General features: G+C 37.1%; 2 protein-coding genes across 2 annotated transcripts; one reads left to right on the top strand and one right to left on the bottom strand.

Annotated features, from left to right (window-relative positions):
* Positions 1–403: 403 nt before the first annotated feature.
* On the bottom strand, positions 404–7,845 carry LOC141835917 (rhamnogalacturonan I rhamnosyltransferase 4-like). Its single transcript, XM_074723318.1, has 7 exons — positions 7,533–7,845; positions 6,696–6,763; positions 6,540–6,628; positions 6,127–6,289; positions 5,622–5,908; positions 1,214–1,418; positions 404–1,131 (listed from the first exon to the last, which is right to left on the bottom strand). The coding sequence occupies exons 1-7, from the start codon at positions 7,801–7,803 to the stop codon at positions 697–699; spliced, it is 1,518 nt and encodes a 505-aa protein (XP_074579419.1). The 5' UTR covers positions 7,804–7,845; the 3' UTR covers positions 404–696.
* Positions 7,846–11,794: 3,949 nt separating this feature from the next.
* LOC141835621 (alanine aminotransferase 2-like) lies at positions 11,795–16,267 on the top strand. Its single transcript, XM_074723003.1, has 14 exons — positions 11,795–11,899; positions 13,548–13,598; positions 13,739–13,804; positions 13,874–13,935; positions 14,231–14,309; positions 14,393–14,497; positions 14,588–14,698; positions 14,784–14,921; positions 15,000–15,074; positions 15,143–15,263; positions 15,333–15,490; positions 15,567–15,641; positions 15,709–15,912; positions 15,996–16,267. Exons 1-14 carry the CDS (start codon positions 11,795–11,797, stop codon positions 16,110–16,112), a joined length of 1,467 nt encoding a protein of 488 aa, XP_074579104.1. The 3' UTR covers positions 16,113–16,267.
* The last annotated feature ends 935 nt before the right edge of the window (positions 16,268–17,202 follow it).

Genomic DNA, 17,202 nt, shown 5'->3' on the forward strand with positions numbered 1-17,202 from the left:
TGAAATAGAAAACTCAACCGACTAATGAGTTTCATCCGTCTAAATTACAATTTAAAATTAAAAATTTCAATTTAACATGTTTAAATTGTAATCCAAATGTAAAATTTTAAATATTTTATATACTTTTTTATTTTTTTTTAACTAAATCCATGGATTGGCTCACCTAACTCGTAATCCTCCTTGAATTAAAAATTTTCTAACACATTAAATTTGTGAGTCAATCCGCTCCACCCCCATCATATGATAGATTGACCCATCCTATTATGGATTCCCTCGTTTAACAGCTCTGACCAAAATCTATTTTAAGAAATAATAATTATCTAAAAAAACATATTTAGAGATTTATTATAAGCAACAGTGCTAAGGAATTTAGTAAAAATAAAATCAAGAGAATTAACCTCCATTTGTTTCTCTAACAGCTCAATAAACAATGGTAGCATTCATAATAATTAATTTTGTTCTTACAATTTGAATACAAAAACTGCCACAAATTAACGCAGTCTCCGAAATGGTAGCGTCCTTAATCTTGAACTTCTAAATAACTACGAGCCTTACAGTTGTGGCATAGCAAAAATTAACCTACAAACAAAAGAATGTGGCGTATTGAACAAAGCAACAAGAACAGGAAATGTATCTGTGGAATACAAGCTTGGTTTCACCAAGAGGGAAGGGGCTACAAAGTTGCAAGGTATCTATCTATCTGTGTTTCATCTCGCCGAGCTTGGATTTTGGTACCTTAAGGCACTCTTCGGCATTGGGTAGGCACTCTTGCGGGTTGGCATAGAAGTAGTCTTCCTCCTTGGGCTTGCCGGTAAGAACTTTTCGACAGGTCCGTTGTCCAAGGCTGTCACCGACAACGTGCTTAACGGAAGATGTAAAGTCATCCCATGAAAGTGTTTTGTTGTTATGCATATCGAGGAGCTGGACCAATTTCCTGCGGTTCAGCAACATGGTTTCCCGAAAACCAAGGTACCTCCGATGCCCCTCGACGACTCTAGCCATGTTCCCATCGTATGTTGGGATGAAAATGTCACTCTCCAAAGAGACCATATAATCGAGTGCGGCCATTTGGGATGAGTGATTCTGAAACTGATGCAGGTCTTCTGGATGAAGCAACGTTTCCTTTTTAACCTGCAGACCGAATGTATCACAGCGATTCAAGGATTGATAGAAGAAAATCTGAAGCAGAATTGTAAGTGGAAGATGATCTTACAAGGTTGGGAAATTCTGCACGCAATACCGATAGCCTCTTGTCCCCGCCGTAAATCTCACCAGAGGCAATATATATTACAGTATCCTTGTCAAAGCCCAATGCTTTGAGAATAAGGGTGGTCTCCTCAGGTGTGAGTGGGCACAAACCTTGCAGTCTCTTGGCCACGGAATCGATCTCTTTTTCTCTCCACCATGGATAGGCATACCTGAATAAGGTCAGAAGTTAGTTTCATGTATGTATAAGCGAGATGAGATTGCTTTCCAGAATAAAATGAAATGGCTTTACTTGATAGGAAACCTTATTATGCAATATCAGAATTTCCTAAAACCTCTGTCCTTAAGAACCACAGTTATCGATTCCATTGTAGATAGACATGGATGTTTCATGTGTGATTGGAGACAAGTTTAGGTGTAACAAAGATAAGAACATCAAGATCCAATGTAGGGTTATTTAAGAAAATAAGAAAGCTGCATCTGAGAAGAGCAATTAAGTATAGTTTTTTAGTTAAAAGAGTAAGGTTATTTTGTCTTTTGACGACAAGATGAGCGCACAATATATTGGATATGTCCTCACGCTAGATCGATGTGAAACTATTCTCCATTCGGGGCAGAAGCAACAAAGTTAAACTCCACCTAAGTTATTATAGGAATTCAAATCTCCAATCTTTCTAAAAGCCCTCCAATTTAAATCACCTACTAAGAGACCAAACAACTATTGGATTAGGTATAACTTTAAATTGAAAATTGAAATGTGAAAAAGATAAATTCTACTAAGGACAAGTTTAAAGCCAATCAAGAAATTCTCTATTTCATTAATTGGCAAATATTAATGAAATTCTATCAAAAACGAAATTCTATATTCAATAATTTGAAATGATTATTGAAAGTGTGAGGAAAACTTAAAAAAATTTCTAATCCCATTAACGTAATTGAAAGTGTTTTAAGAAACACAAATATGTATAATGATAAAGTTGTACATAATAAAGTTGCACGTAATTTCTAGCCATTGTTTGTGCCTCCCAAAATAAATATGAATATGAGCAACAAAAATGATAGAGTCCTCACACAATTAGTGTTAATAGAAGTGTTTGACCACTGCACTAACATTGGGATGAGTGCAACTACTCATGTTACCTCATCACAAGGTGGTGTTGGTCATTTCTTTCCTTCGATGTGAAGGTGTACAATTGATATTGTCAATATCGATTTGACGGTCTTCCAAGACCAAGCATATTAAAATTGATGATACCTATATGATTGAGAAGAACTCGAGCAATCAAAATATTACAAATTTTCATTTCAATTGAATTCCTCCTAATATGGAAAACAATACATTCTGCTGTAGCATAATGTCAAGCATCCAAAGTTTAGTCTTGGTATCTAACCTCCGACAACGTATGAAATTATCTGTACATACCTAAATGAAGAACATGGATCCTATAGTGTGAGAAGCAAAAGAGCCTATATGGGGATACGATGATGTGCAACAGTTGAACATAACCTATATGAATGAGCATATCACAAATTTCTATCTTTCTCCTGTATTGTAGTACAAGATGATTTTACAAATCCATTGATGCAACTGCATAACATCATGATATATCTTCTATATATCATTCAATAGATAGTTAATTAAGAAATAGGTATAGAACATATTGTGCAAGTGGTCAAATACAATGGTGTCAACTTCAAGAGAATTAAAGAGCTGTTGAAGCAAGTATATTCAACTTTGTTTTAGACAACATGCAACACACTGCATTGATTTGATGATGGCTGACATAGATAAAGTCAATATAGTGAAAAAAGTAGTGAAAAAAAGACAATCATTAATAAACTTCCTTTATAATCATTATTCTATTCATAGATTAATACGAAAATTTATTGACATAAATATTCTACTATTAGGAGCAACTAAATTTGCAACTCAGATGCTACTCTTGAAGTCGTTCAAAAAAAAGTCATATTGAATTGTTGGGAAGCCTCTCGGTAGTCTAGTAGCACTGAGTGTAGAGAGGCACAAAAAATTGTTATATTTGCTAATTTGGGGAATGTATTGTAAAGATGCTTATGGCAATAAAATCCCCTTGCATGTTATCGATTATTGATAATAATATACATTTGATTACTTTAGGATATTCTCTTAATCTGACATATCAATATCAATTATTCTACCACAATAATGATCTCTTAACAACCCTCAGAGGTCTCAGACAAATAGAGAAATAGTTGTTGAGATTATTAACAAGAGTCAAATATTTTAACAGCCACTCTTTTTGGCAATCCTTCAGTGGTATCATGCAGATACAAATTGAATGCTGATAGATATAAAATGATTTATTATTAGTCATTATCAACACATATAGGAGATGGTTTTAATTTTGTTCACTATTTTATCTTACAATTATAATATAAAGGATCAGCTCCAATCTAAAATTTGAAAAATTTTATAGTATGGATTCTCTCACAAATGACATTTTTCAATAATTATGAAAGAAATTGGTCAACTTTCTCGCTCATTAATACAAAAATGCAAAATTATCTCTTTTATGATCATTTAAAGAAGATAGTCTACATTCACTACAATATGTGTTTTCAATTAAGGGTTATAATAGAAGAAAAGAAAAAGTCTAATGATATAGATCAGAATAAGGATAATCTAATAATGTATTGGTGCAATGTTCTTGAGGTGGAGACTCCATTACTTAATAAAGCAAGAGATCACCATGTTAGTTCATTACCCAACTTATTGAAAAATGCAAGCTAGAGGAGATGTTGAAGAAGGTGATAATAATGGAGCTTTCGACCATAGATTTCTAATTGTCTGGATCTCAACTTAAACATTCACAAACATCTAAACCTTAAACAGATTAAAGACCACGAATAGAAAAATGCAAAGCTCCTACAATTTTTAGTAAAGAGAAAGAGAAATATTCTAAATATATTCATCAAAAACTAACAAAGGAAACGGTTAATTGGTCAAAATCCATTTGATGCAATCGATGAGCAAGTACACGATAAGAGTAACGAAACATCATCATATTCTGACATTACAATCCAACGAGAAGTTTGAAATGAAGATAGTGATGTTAGCAATGGTGCAACTACTTATGGAAGCGACAATAGTGAAAGGTAGCCCCCGAGGCATAGCTGAGTTGGTTACGACGCAGCAGAGTTGCAGAAGAGAGCAAGGGTTCGAATCCTGGCGAAGCCAGGCAACACCCTCCTGCGTCGTGATCAACTACAATTTCTCGATTTACCTCCTCACAGATGGTCGTGGGGCCGATCGTGTGGAGCCGCTAAGGTGGCGAATTCTACCTTTTGCAGAAGACAATAGTGAAAGGTAGTTGTTAAAATAAAGTTCATGATTATCAAGATATACAGGACAATTTAGTTGACATCGATTCTAGTTGAGGTCCATCATATTGTTAGCAGTCTTATTATAGCCCTAATATATCATACAATGGTGATCCATCATAGCTCAAGAACATATGTGTATTCTTGACTATACGAGTTTCAGTTCCAATGATATTATTGCAAGTCCAACTTCTAATAGTGAATCAAGACATGTTAATAGACATATAGAGAAATCAATATGAGTACCCATAGTTTTGAAATAATTATTTAAGTCGGGAATTGAAAACTATGGGACTAATCTTACAAGGACAAATCAATACTCTCATCCAACATACAACACGCCTTTTGGTATTAGTAACATTCACATTAGATATACAACACTCTTTTTGATATTAGTAAGGTGGTTGAAATTCTTGTAATAATTTATACCTTATTGCTCTCAAATATTAATGAAGTGATTTTTTTAATTAGTATGCACTTAATATTTGAAAGTAAATAAGTATCAAAACTATAACAACACAATATGATATGGTACCCAAACCATATCATTCCAGTCATTATCAAAACTCCAATTTGACTTAAGATTTTAAACCTTGTGTCTTGGATGCAAGTACACTTAATTTCCACCAAATAGAACTTAACTTCACAATAGGTAAGTGAGGATAGAATATAAATCATAGGAAAATGGCTTGAAAATAAAAAAGGTGAATCCACAAAATGTGATACTAATCATCACAAGTTCTCCTATTGTAAGAAACAAACAATATAAATCCTAAATTAGTACAAAAAGCAAGATGCCATATGTTTCTTTTTTATTTTTCCATTTTCCACTGTGAGAAGAAAAAAGAATGAATAAAGAGAATTTGCTTTTGCAATTTAACATCTATTCATTAAGTACCATAATTTGATTTCCAACACTGTTAATTTGTAATGAAAAGCCCCCAAATCCCATAGAAGACATTATAGCATATTTTACAGAAGCCAGAATTTATGTTAATAAATAAAAACATGTGAATGAGTTATGAGAGGATCAAAGAAGTTTAATTGCTGTGTACCTTAATCTTTTAAGCTCTTCAACTTCTGCCTCCGAACAATCATGAGTGCAACCAGAGAAAGCCAGCATGTCCATTTCATATCTCAAATGTAAGGCAACAAAGGATCCCTTTCCTCGAAGAATATGAAGCAACTTGTTTCCTAATGTCACGATCTGAGGAGTAAATTTCAACGAATGATAGTTTACACGGCATCTAAGCTTCTGGAGCTCAAAAGCGAGATTGTTTGCCAATCGTGCATCCGTTTTATTAAACTGTATCACATTAAACTTGTTGAATAGTGGCAAAATCTGCAGTATAAGAAAGAGAGAGAGAGAGAGATAACATGAGAATCACAAAATTCACACAAATCAGGGAGCAATTTGCAAGAACGCAGACAGCACTCCAGAGACAGAATAGTACTATTTTCTTACTCTTTGGCGAAAATGAGCAAGTCATTCCATAGTTAGCAATTCAAGTAAAAAAATAAGATGTCAAATATAATAAGCTAAAGATGATAAGTTCACACCTGTTGTAAGTAGTATCTCTCATCTGACCAACTCACAGGGCGCATCATAAGAAAATTGCTTGAAGTATTTCTACTAATGCTCTTCGGTAGCTTTTTAATTATGTGCACTTCATCTTTCAATGATGTGATGAAATGCCTCACATCAAAGATATCATCAAAATTACTGCAGTTAGAAGACAGATATAAATAAGGAACAGAGTGATAAGAAACAACAGGATAAAATGAGTTAATACAAAGCACAGAACTACTATAAATAAGCGTCAATGTCAGATGATACCAATATTTGATATACTGCTCAGCAATGGACTATACCAGTTTTATAATTTATTGACAATATACTACATGCTCAGCAATGGGTTCTTGTAGTGTCAGATTAGAATGCACTTTGGATGTTATATACAGATGAACAGTACCTTGGGTCAGCCCAGAATGAATTCTTGTCGAGTTCCGGGACCACTAATGTTAGGTTTAGTAAGCGAGCCACCATCACCATGTCACATATCTAGAAGCCAAATAACATAATCTCAATAGTTGCATTTGGTGGGATGTATCAGAAAGAATCTACCAACCGCTGCACGCATTTGGTTCAAGCCACCATTGCATGATAGTTTCAGATAGCCGTTGCTTGTATAATTCCCTGACAATGGTTGGATTTGGAAGGCATTAGACACCAGAAGATAGTTAAATTAGAATTCCAATTTATTAATCTCTGTTCCAAAATAATGAGTTGCTACAAAATTAGTATTATACTTGTTGTGTTTCAACTGCAAATATAGTTTGTAAATATTAAAGATGGACCATTTGTGTTTGAAATTTGAATGGCTTGGAAAATCATGTTTAACCATCAAGAACTTATGTTTATAAAATCTAAGTCTGTCTGATGCAGTTCATATTTAAGTGGGAAAAAAAACATCATCCTCTGTCGGCCAATAACTATGATTAAATCATGAACACCAAAGCACAAATGAGTCGTCCTTGCAGAAAAATTTCTTCAAGCCAATAAGTACAGAAGAAAAGAAAATCAACTGCATGTAAAATTGTTGTTTGCCTTGGTATCAACACCTCCAAAATGCAAGCTGTTGAATATTTGCCTTGCCTAGCATGCGAAGCAGAAGATCAAAGGCCAAAGAATGAATACGCCAAAGAATCTACAAATTCTATTTTATATATAGTAAATCCCGTTTACTTGTTCTAGGTATTTACTCATTAATCGTCTAATGTGCGCTTACAAGTGCCTCGATCTGCAATAAATCGTTTCTTTACTAGCGAATCAAGATAGGTCAAACTGTTACCCTCATTCTATTGTCTTTTCTCATAAGACACCTCTAACACGCAACAGTCCAAAAAAAAAAAGGATTTCTATGCTGTGCCATAACAACGTTGTGAAAAATAGATAGGTTGCATACTCGACCGTAGCACTGGAGACGAAGCCAGTAGCGCCGGAGGAGCGGAACTCGGTTCAACCGCAGGGACGCCGTCCCTAATGACAAGGAAAAACCGCGCGGGATTCCAACCCCGCCAGAGACGGCCGTAGGTAAGGAGCTGGATCAGGCACGTCCACAGGAGCACAAAACCGCACGCCGACACGAACCACGCCTGCCGCCGCGCCCTCGCCGGCACCGCCGTTCTCACCTGAGGCAGCCCGCAGGCCTCAACTGCGACGACGCCCCCAGTCATCGCACCGTCACTTCATCGGAAACGGGAGGCACGAACCCTAAATCGCAGTACCCACCTCCAAGTATCGATCTCTTCTGCACTCCCGCACCAAATCAGGTTCCAAGATCGAGGGAGAAGGGAAAGAGAAGAAATTCCCACGGACTCAATTTTTTATTTGGTAAAACGAAGAACATGGTAAAATTGAATATATAGTTTTAAATAAATTATAAAACACATAATCCAAAATTAAAATATTACATGCATATACCTAATGAATTCTTAGAATAATAGTTTAATATTTTTATTAACAATATTTATTTTGACTTAAATATTGCAGGTGAAGCATCTCGTTTAGGGGTGCTTGTATACATTTGATAATGGAAATGGTTTTAGGGGTTAATGACAATAGGAATGATTATCGGATTTTTGGTGGAATTTAACTCCAGTCGACTGGCTCCATATAATCTGCTCGATTAAATGTCGCGAATGTTTTCTCAGAAAGTCATGTAATCGATTACACTTGTCCATAATCGATCAAGCAATCGATTACAAGTAGACTAGGAGAAATGAGGAGAAAGGAAGAAGAAGAGGAGGAGGAAGGAGCTCGGCCGGCAGAGAAAAGAAGAAGAGGAGGAAGATGGGGAGAGCTTAGATGAACGGTGGAGAAGAAAAGGGGGGCGGTCGGCTCGCGGGTGGGGAAGAAGAAAGGAAGAATCACGGCCAGAAATCGCAGGGAAAAAAGTTGCGCCGCGATGGGAATGTGTTTAGCGATAACCGGAGGAGGGGTAGGTTATGAAATCAGGGATATCAAATCCTTATTTTGATTTTTATTCCCGTCTACCAAGCATTAAGAATGGGAATGAAATAGATTTCATTCTCATTCCCCTTAGTTTTTTTTTATTTATAGGGTGTGGTATATAGAAATGAAATACAAAGTGAATAGAGGAGTTATATTTAATCCGAGATGTGAAAAGGTAAATCTTGTCCACCTCAATCAATTCTGTTCTGTCGTAACTAGCTCAATTATGTTTCAAAAATAAATTTTATCACTCATAAATAATATTATAAGAATCGACGGACTAACCGATCGATTAAATTAAAATTTAGGTTTTAGAACATAAATTGATTCTAGTGAATCACAACAAAACATTACTTGTATTTTTGACTTGTGGTTATTCATCCATTTTAAGTTTGAGTTTTGTTTTCTCAATGAAGATTATAGTATTTTTTTATTTGATTTTTAAACACTAGAATTCCGTTATAAGTGAAATTTTGTTTTATCTTTTGGCTTCACACTTTGATTTTGAGAATTGGAGGAGGTCCATTAAAGTAAAATAGAATTTTCACTTTAATCCTTTTTTAATTTAATGCTAAAATCTAAAAGTATGATATTTATATGAAAAAAAATCCTATTGAAATTCATCTATTTATATATGTGCACAAACTCAATCCACTAGAATTTGTGTCATTTTTTTATTTTCTCTGTAGTTTTTAATAGTTTAATATCACCTGTCACTGTTGAATTAGGTATATAATGACTTTTACTTTTCACCCTCCTGACTTCCCTTCTTCTACAAAAGGTGAAATTCGTCACCTTAGCAGTCCCACACAGTCAGTCCCATGATCATCTATAAGGAGGTAAATCGAGAAATTATAGTTGATCACAACGCAGAAGGGTATTGTCTGGCTTCATCAGAATTCGAACCCTTGTTCTCTTCTGCATGTCTCTGTGTCGTAACCAACTCAGCTATGCCTCACTTCCTAACTTCCCGAAGCATACAAAGGGATACAACATGCAAAAGGACATGACAAGCGAATGAACACGATGGTTATTATAACATCTTTTAATCTTATCTCTAAGAGATATGTTTGTTAGATTTCTCTTCTTATATAAAAAAATGATAAATCCTAGTTAGTCCCATTGATTATATCTGTGGTGACCTGTCCGGTTCCACAAAAGTTTCTCACCGACCACCAGGATAAATCGGGAAGTACACGCAGTAGCCAACCTAGAGATCCAACATCCTTTGATTACGCTCCTCATTCGGAGGGAAATTCCTACAAATACACCGTAGTTGGGGATCAAACCGTAAGTACCTAGGTGACAACCTGAATATCTTACCGCGGCACCATTGTCCCAGGGTCATTTCTCTCCCTATATAAGATAAATGAAAGGAGACTCTAGGAGAGACTATGCCATGTATAATTATCTCATGTCATTTTTTCATTATTTTTTCATCCTCTTCTCTACTTTTTGACTTGCATTAGAGGCAATGGGGTAGCTAAGATCTATGCTGTCTGGAAACGGCATTTACCCCGGCGTCCCCATTTCCGAAACGCTGGGAAACGTTTCCATCCGTGGAAACTGACCAGAAATGGTGATGAGACGCGAGCCTCGTTCTCGCGGCTCTCTTCCTTCTGCTCGATGGACGAGATGATCCGCCACGAGGCACGGCGGGCGCCGATGACGTTCTTGTATCCCACAGAGAGAAGGTTGCGTTCCTCCACCGTGAGCTCCTCCCCCTGCTCCGCCGCCGCCCCTGTCACCTTTTCAATTGCCGGTTCCCCAGACCGTTACATCGACATTTGGTACAACATCTCCGTCCTCACCGTCGTATGGGTCGCCAACCGCCGTAGTCCGGTGACGGGCGGCTCCGGGCACCTCTCCATGTCGGAAAACGGAACTCTCCTCCTCACCGACGGAAGAAGCTCCATCATCTACTGGTCCTCGAGCTCTCCGGCTTTGGAGGAACCCGAAGCGCGACTTCTCGAGAACGGCAACTTCGTCATCATGGAGAACGGAAGCGACCCCAGCAGCTCGGCGGCGTGGCAGAGCTTCGACCACCCTACCGACACGCTCCTCCCTCGTCCCTGCCATCTCCGTCGTCGTCTCTGTCGTTGCTCCCTACCCTAATTTGCCAACGAAGATAGAGAAAGCAAGAAGAGAGGAGAACAAGACAGGTTTTTAAAGTGGGCCACTGACAGGCTTTTAAAGTGGGCCACAGTCCCATTTCAATTACCATCTTGCACTGCCCTAGCTTATCCCATTAATTAACTATCTACCGTTAGATTAATATTGGATTCGTAAAATTATTGGATAAGATCCCACAAGATTTGTAACGCCGGCAGGCGGCAGTGAGAGTAAACTTCGACGTTTCTAAAATTCGGAAACTTCAATTATTGTCGTTTCCCGTTTCCGTTTCCGCATTTTCCATTTTCTGTCTCCAAATTTTCAGACAGCATAGGCTAAGATCTTCAACTTCTCTTAGATTAAATTATGAAATAATAATATATGCATGTATAATGAACATTTAACAAACATATAATATTCAGATTATTTTGATTTTTTAAATTTAATATATTAATCTAAAAATTATTCTATTGATCGGAGTAAACTTAGTTTTCAATATTATTATTATTATTATTATTGCTTTTTGAATCCTTAATTTGGATGGTGATTTGTTTTCTGCTTTAAGATTCCAACTTTGATTCCGTGGGAGGATTTAGGAGAGCAGGTCCATCCAAGCGAAGTGGCTTGGAACAGAGAGGGCGGAACGGAAAGGCGGCTCTTAGTCTTCTTTGGCTCCTCGCGCTCCTCTTCTCGCTCCACGCCTTGTGCTTCCCGCTCTTACTCGTCCTCCGCCGCTCTCGTCGACTCCGACGTCATGGATTCAGCAGCTCCTGCTGTCACCATCGAATCTATTAACCCAAAGGTCTGATCTTCCGTCATGTTGTTTGTTATAAATGCCTCCTTGGACCCAAATCTCGAATGTTCATCTTATTCGATTCGTTGCCACGCTTTCTAGCTTGGTAAAGATGCCTTCTTGTTAAACGGTGCTATTTATGAATGCAAAATGGGCCAAAATGTTTTTCCTTCCTTTCCAATGTTAAATTACTATGTTGTTAGTTTTTTGTTGGGTAGATCGAGCCCAATCCTTCCCATGTGCATCCATCCTTGGCCTTCAGGCTGTTAGAAACCTGAATTAGTGGTAAAGGATAAGTGGTAACCTGAATGCTATTTATTTGTCTTTTTTATGTTTTTTATTTCCTTCTTTTTCTACTCCAGGTTTTGGGGTGTGATTATGCCATCCGTGGTGAAATTGTTAGCCATGCCCAGGTACTTCTATTTTGGTTAATCTTTAATCTGTATTTTGTTCCCACTTTTGTAGAATGAGTAATATCATACCTAAATTTGAGTTTTATATGCTTTATCTGTTTTGTTTACAAGATATTTGGATTTTACGAGCCAACTAATCCTTGAATGTACAGTCCAGCCCCACATTCCTCACATCAAGTAAATCTAGGAAGTAAGGTGACTTTTAACATAACACCTTAGCATCACTAGTTGTTCAAATACTGTATGCATACGCTGCGTATATTTTATGCCCTGGTTGCTTAGGAAAAATACTCTTTTTTGTTTACAAGATATTTGGATTTTACAAGCCAACTAATCCTTGAATGTACGGTCCAGTCCCACATTCCTCACACCAAGTAAATCCAGGAAGCAAAGTGACTATTAATGTGACACCTCAGCATCACTAGTTGTTCAAATACCGTATGCATGCGTTGCGTATGTCCTGTGCCTTGGTTGCTTAGGAAAAATACCTACCACTTACCACCACACCCCGGGGGCAGTTTTATATGCTTTATCCCATCTTAGATTTGTGTCAACTAATTAACTTGGTTTCTTGATGGTGAGGCAGCTTTACCCTGTTCGCCCCCACCTATTATGGTTAGGCAACATGTGGCCTGAAGGCTGTCCATAGTAAGAGTCATGTTCGAATCACAAACGGTAATCTCAGCTCACCATGATGCAATAAACTAACACCAGAACACAACAAACTGACACGAATCTTATAGATGAGAGGTCGACAAACCACGTAGCTAATGGACATCAACAACATTAAAAATCATCATTTCGGCAATACTCTGTGAAAGTAGGAAAGCACAGTAAACAAACAACACTAACATAGGGCAAAAGATGAACAGCCAACTGATGTCCAAAATGATGGAGGACATCAGTGATAAAATTCTGCACATTCACTTGTTCCGTACCAGTGTACAAATACCCTTCCATCCAAACAAATGAAAGTGGAGAAAAAAGGCCTCAAGGGGAGAGCCTACCTTTCTCCTCCAACTTCCTTTGGATTTCAACAGTAAGTCTGTCTCCAACCCATTCGAGCAGGTCACTTTTGGTGGTTGTTGCATTTTGCTCAAATGGACAAGCAGATCACATATTGACATTTTGATAACCTTTGATCTGCCTGATGAGAACTTTTCTAATAGTCAGTGATCCCTAAATTTTGGTGAACTTGTATGCTCAGGCAATATTTTCTGATTGAAGATTCTTGATAAAATGTACGACATAGCTGATTATATCTGTGAAACAGAATATTTGTCTGTCTGTTTCTTGATATTACCCATTTGGGGACAGAGTTTGTAAATCAAGTACTTTTTCGGAGGAAAAACAAAGGTATTGACCTAGGATTATCACCTTATAGGTCTGTAAATGCCAGTATTGACATATTTGTAGCAAAAATGCATGCCTTTTGTATTTGAAAAAATATGGATTACCATAGTCCACATTCCTCTTGTGGTTAACCATGTTTTGGTGGTTTGAACATGTTTATGCTATGACATTTTTACTATTGCATTCAATGGTAAAATTGAACTTTTGTTTAACAGTGTGGAAGATAATTGGCCTTCTGTTAATTTTCAGTAATCATATCAACTAAAATACCATTTTTTTTTCAAACTCAATACAGCGATTACAGCATGAGTTACAAAACAAGCCAGGGTCTCATCCATTCAATGAGGTTTGTTTGTGCACAGCAAGTTTTACTTTTAATCTAATATGATGGCAGTTGTTCATAGAGCATTTCATTTTGATTTTCTTTTAGCTCAGATTAGCTTTTTCTCCCAAAAATTCATTGAAATTCTGGATTCTTATTGGCAGATACTTTACTTTAATGTTGGGAATCCCCAGTCCCTTGGTCAAAAGGCTATCACTTTTTTCCGCGAGGTGAGTATATAACTGTTTCTACTAGTGAATGCAATTTAGTTTCCCACTTATACTTAATGTCCTATTTAGGTTCTTGTCCTGTGTGATCATCCACCTCTTTTGGACAAAAGTGAAACTCATGCTTTGTTCAGGTACATTTGAGCAGTGACTTTGCATGCACTTCTGTTGAATTAAATAATTTTAACAATACTGTGATGCATAGATGTTTGTCTTTGCCATTACTCTGTGCTCTTTGGCATGGCCAATAGCCATTAATATAAAGATGTTCTCACCTTATTATAACAAAACTGGACAGAGAATCGATCACTGCTGGAACAATTTAAAATTTTGAGTTTTAAATTTTTTCAATCTTATTGGATTTTAATAGTTATTTTAAATGTTTAAAGATGTTCTCACCTTACTGATGCAGCTATACTTAATATGCAGTGGAGATGCAATAGCAAGAGCTCGGCTGATTCTGGATGTGATTCCCGGAAGGACTACAGGAGGTTACAGTGATACTCTGGCAAGAACATGCTTTTATTGCTTGTGAAAATAGTTCTCATCTCCATTTAATCCTAATAAAACTTATTTTCTGTGATTTTACAGGGTGTCAAAGGCTTACGAGATGCAGTTGCTGCTGGAATTGCTTCTCGTGATGGTTTTCCTGCCAATCCAGATGATGTTTTCCTAACAGATGGAGCAACTCCTGCGGTATTTAGTTACTTTAGCTTTATTTATGAGACATATCAGACAAATTACTGATCATGCTGATGAGTGAGTGATTGTTATCTTTGACTTCAGGTGCACATTATCATGCAGTTGCTAATAAGATCTGAGAAAGATGGCATACTTTGCCCCATTCCTCAATATCCATTGTACTCTGCCTCCATTTTTCTTCATGGCGGCTCTCTTGTATATTCATTTATTCATATGCTTATTTAAGGAACATATTTAATATTGGCATCAAGGAGCTAAATGATACAACTGTGGTGGCTAGGTTCCATATTACCTGGATGAATCAACTGGATGGGGATTGGAGATTGCAGAGCTTAAGAAACAGCTAGATGATGCTCGATCCAAGGGCATCACAGTGAGGGCATTAGTTGTGATCAATCCAGGCAACCCCACCGGACAGGTTTGTCTTACTGTCATTTGTGAAAGACAATTTCTAGGGTGTCTATCTTAATCTAGCAGATCTTTTTCTTTTCACCAGGTTCTTGCAAAAGAAAACCAGAAGCAAATAGTTGATTTTTGTAAGAATGAGGGATTGGTTCTTCTGGCAGATGAGGTGAATGCCTATGTGATAAGACAAGATATATCCTCAGTCCCTATCCATATTGCATTAAATTGTTGTAGGTATACCAGGACAATGTATATGTCGATGATAAGAAATTCAACTCTTTCAAGAAGATTGCAAGGTCGATGGGGTATGAGGATGAGGATCTACTTTTAGTATCAATTCACTCGGTTTCTAAAGGTTTGCTGATTTCCTTACCTGATGAAAATTTTCAACCCCTAGATGCTAATTCTTTTACCTCTTCATCAGGTTACTATGGAGAATGCGGAAAGAGAGGAGGGTACATGGAGGTAACTGGCTTCGGCAAGGAGGTGAAAGAACAAATCTGCAAAGTGGCAATTGTAAACCTTTGCTTCTCTAACATCTCTGGCCAAATTCTCGTAAGTCTCGTCATGAATCCACCAAAGGTGAATATCAATTTCTAATTATCAGCCAGCCATCTGGTTACCATTCTAACGATAACTCGGATGGATGAACCTTCAGGTCGGGGATGAATCATATGAATCATTCAATGCAGAGAAACAAGGGATTCTTTCATCTTTAGCAAGACGAGCAAAGGTATCATAATCATCACTTGTCTTTGCTCTTGAGATTTCTTGTCTGTCTTTGTTGGTTTAATACACAGGCTCTGGAAGATGCATTTAACGGGTTAGAAGGTGTAACATGCAACAAGGCTGAGGGTGCAATGTACCTCTTCCCTCGTCTACATTTACCTCAGAAGGCAATTGAAGCCGCCAAGGCAGTCGATGCAGCCCCCGACATGTTCTACGCTCGATGCCTTCTCGACGCCACCGGCATTGTAGTTGTTCCTGGATCAGGCTTCGGGCAGGTGCAAGCAAATGCTTAGTGTGTGTAAAAGTTTGCATAGGGCCCTAGTTACTCAATACTAAGTTTGTTGTTGATTTTATTAAGGTACCTGGAACGTGGCACATCAGATGCACCATCCTGCCCCAAGAGGAGAAGATCCCAGGCATCATCTGCAGGCTCCAGGCATTCCATGAAGCTTTTATGCAACAATTCCGTGACTAGATAAAGATTCATTGGTTGCGTTACAGTTTGCAGATTTCATCATCATTGAAATAAATAAAGCAGAAGATGTAGTCCAGTCCATTCATGTTTTCATTGTTTTGGATGGAACATAATGATTGAGATGAAAAGAATAATATGGGTGGTCACTTGCAATTTGATATGTTCCTATCATGTTAATAATACATAACTGCACCTGGGCTATGAAAATGCTGAACAAGTAGTGAGCAACTTAAAATGATTGTAGCTCAGTTGATTTATATTCAGGCATATGACTGACAAATATCTTGTTCCTTTAATTGCAGGAACCAAAAATTGGCTTATGATTCAGAGCATAATAAGTTGGTGAGTTGCATCTCAATTATCATACAGTAATACTCTAGTTTCTCTTGTGGAGAGAATGTAAGCCTTGTGTCATCCATCTTTGGTATTTCAAAGCAATCTAATTTCATAAAGGCTATGAAGGGGAATTTGGATGAAATTTTTGCCATTGATGAGAACTGGAAAAACACCTTTTCTCCTTTTAGATTTATCTGGAAAATACATCTCAAGAAAAGTTGTTTTCTATTGATCTGTGGTAATCAATCGAATTTCCTTGAACCTTAGGATAGTTTTTATGTAACTCATAGGGGTGTAATCGAATCGAACCGAACTGAACCAAACAGTAAGAGGCTCGAGCTTGAGCTCAGTTCGTTTTTTTGAGCTCGAGTTCAATTCGAACTTTAATTCTTAAGTTCGAATTCGGCTCGTAATGAAATTAAATAGTTCGCGAACGGCTCGAGCTCGGTTCGAAAATGATTCATTTTAAAGTTAAACAAGTTTAGTTCGAGCTCAATTTGAAAATAGTTAATTTAAAAGTTAAACGAATTTAGTTCGAATTTGATTCATTAATATATAATATTTATAATTCATGTAATATATATATATAGATATATACACGTTCACAAGTTTGTTAACTAGCACATTCGTGAGCCTTTAAACGAACATATTCGTAAGCTCACGAATCAAATACTGTTAAGTTCGAGTTCGTCTTGATAATATTTTCGAGTTCGAAATCAGGCTTGAGCTCAACTCGTTAACGTAATCGAACGAA

This window comes from Curcuma longa, chromosome 10 (genome assembly GCF_044706935.1).
Source record: "Curcuma longa cultivar G26 ecotype Majalengka, Jawa Barat chromosome 10, ITB_CL_G26_1.1, whole genome shotgun sequence".
Taxonomy (NCBI): Eukaryota; Viridiplantae; Streptophyta; class Magnoliopsida; order Zingiberales; family Zingiberaceae; genus Curcuma; species Curcuma longa.

What these genes read in the sequence shown, in the direction of transcription:
- LOC141835621 (XM_074723003.1), top strand. Translation starts at nt 11,795, where the DNA reads ATGCTATTTATTTGTCTTTTTTATGTTTTTTATTTCCTTCTTTTTCTA. An exon ending in CAGATGGAGCAACTCCTGCG is followed by an intron (nt 14,498 to 14,587) that starts GTATTTAGTTAC and finishes CTTTGACTTCAG; the next exon opens with GTGCACATTATCATGCAGTT. An exon ending in AATTCACTCGGTTTCTAAAG is followed by an intron (nt 15,264 to 15,332) that starts GTTTGCTGATTT and finishes CCTCTTCATCAG; the next exon opens with GTTACTATGGAGAATGCGGA.
- LOC141835917 (XM_074723318.1), bottom strand. Translation starts at nt 7,803, where the DNA reads ATGACTGGGGGCGTCGTCGCAGTTGAGGCCTGCGGGCTGCCTCAGGTG. An exon ending in GTCTCCAGTGCTACGGTCGA is followed by an intron (nt 6,764 to 7,532) that starts GTATGCAACCTA and finishes AACCATTGTCAG; the next exon opens with GGAATTATACAAGCAACGGC. An exon ending in GAAGAGCTTAAAAGATTAAG is followed by an intron (nt 1,419 to 5,621) that starts GTACACAGCAAT and finishes GACCTTATTCAG; the next exon opens with GTATGCCTATCCATGGTGGA.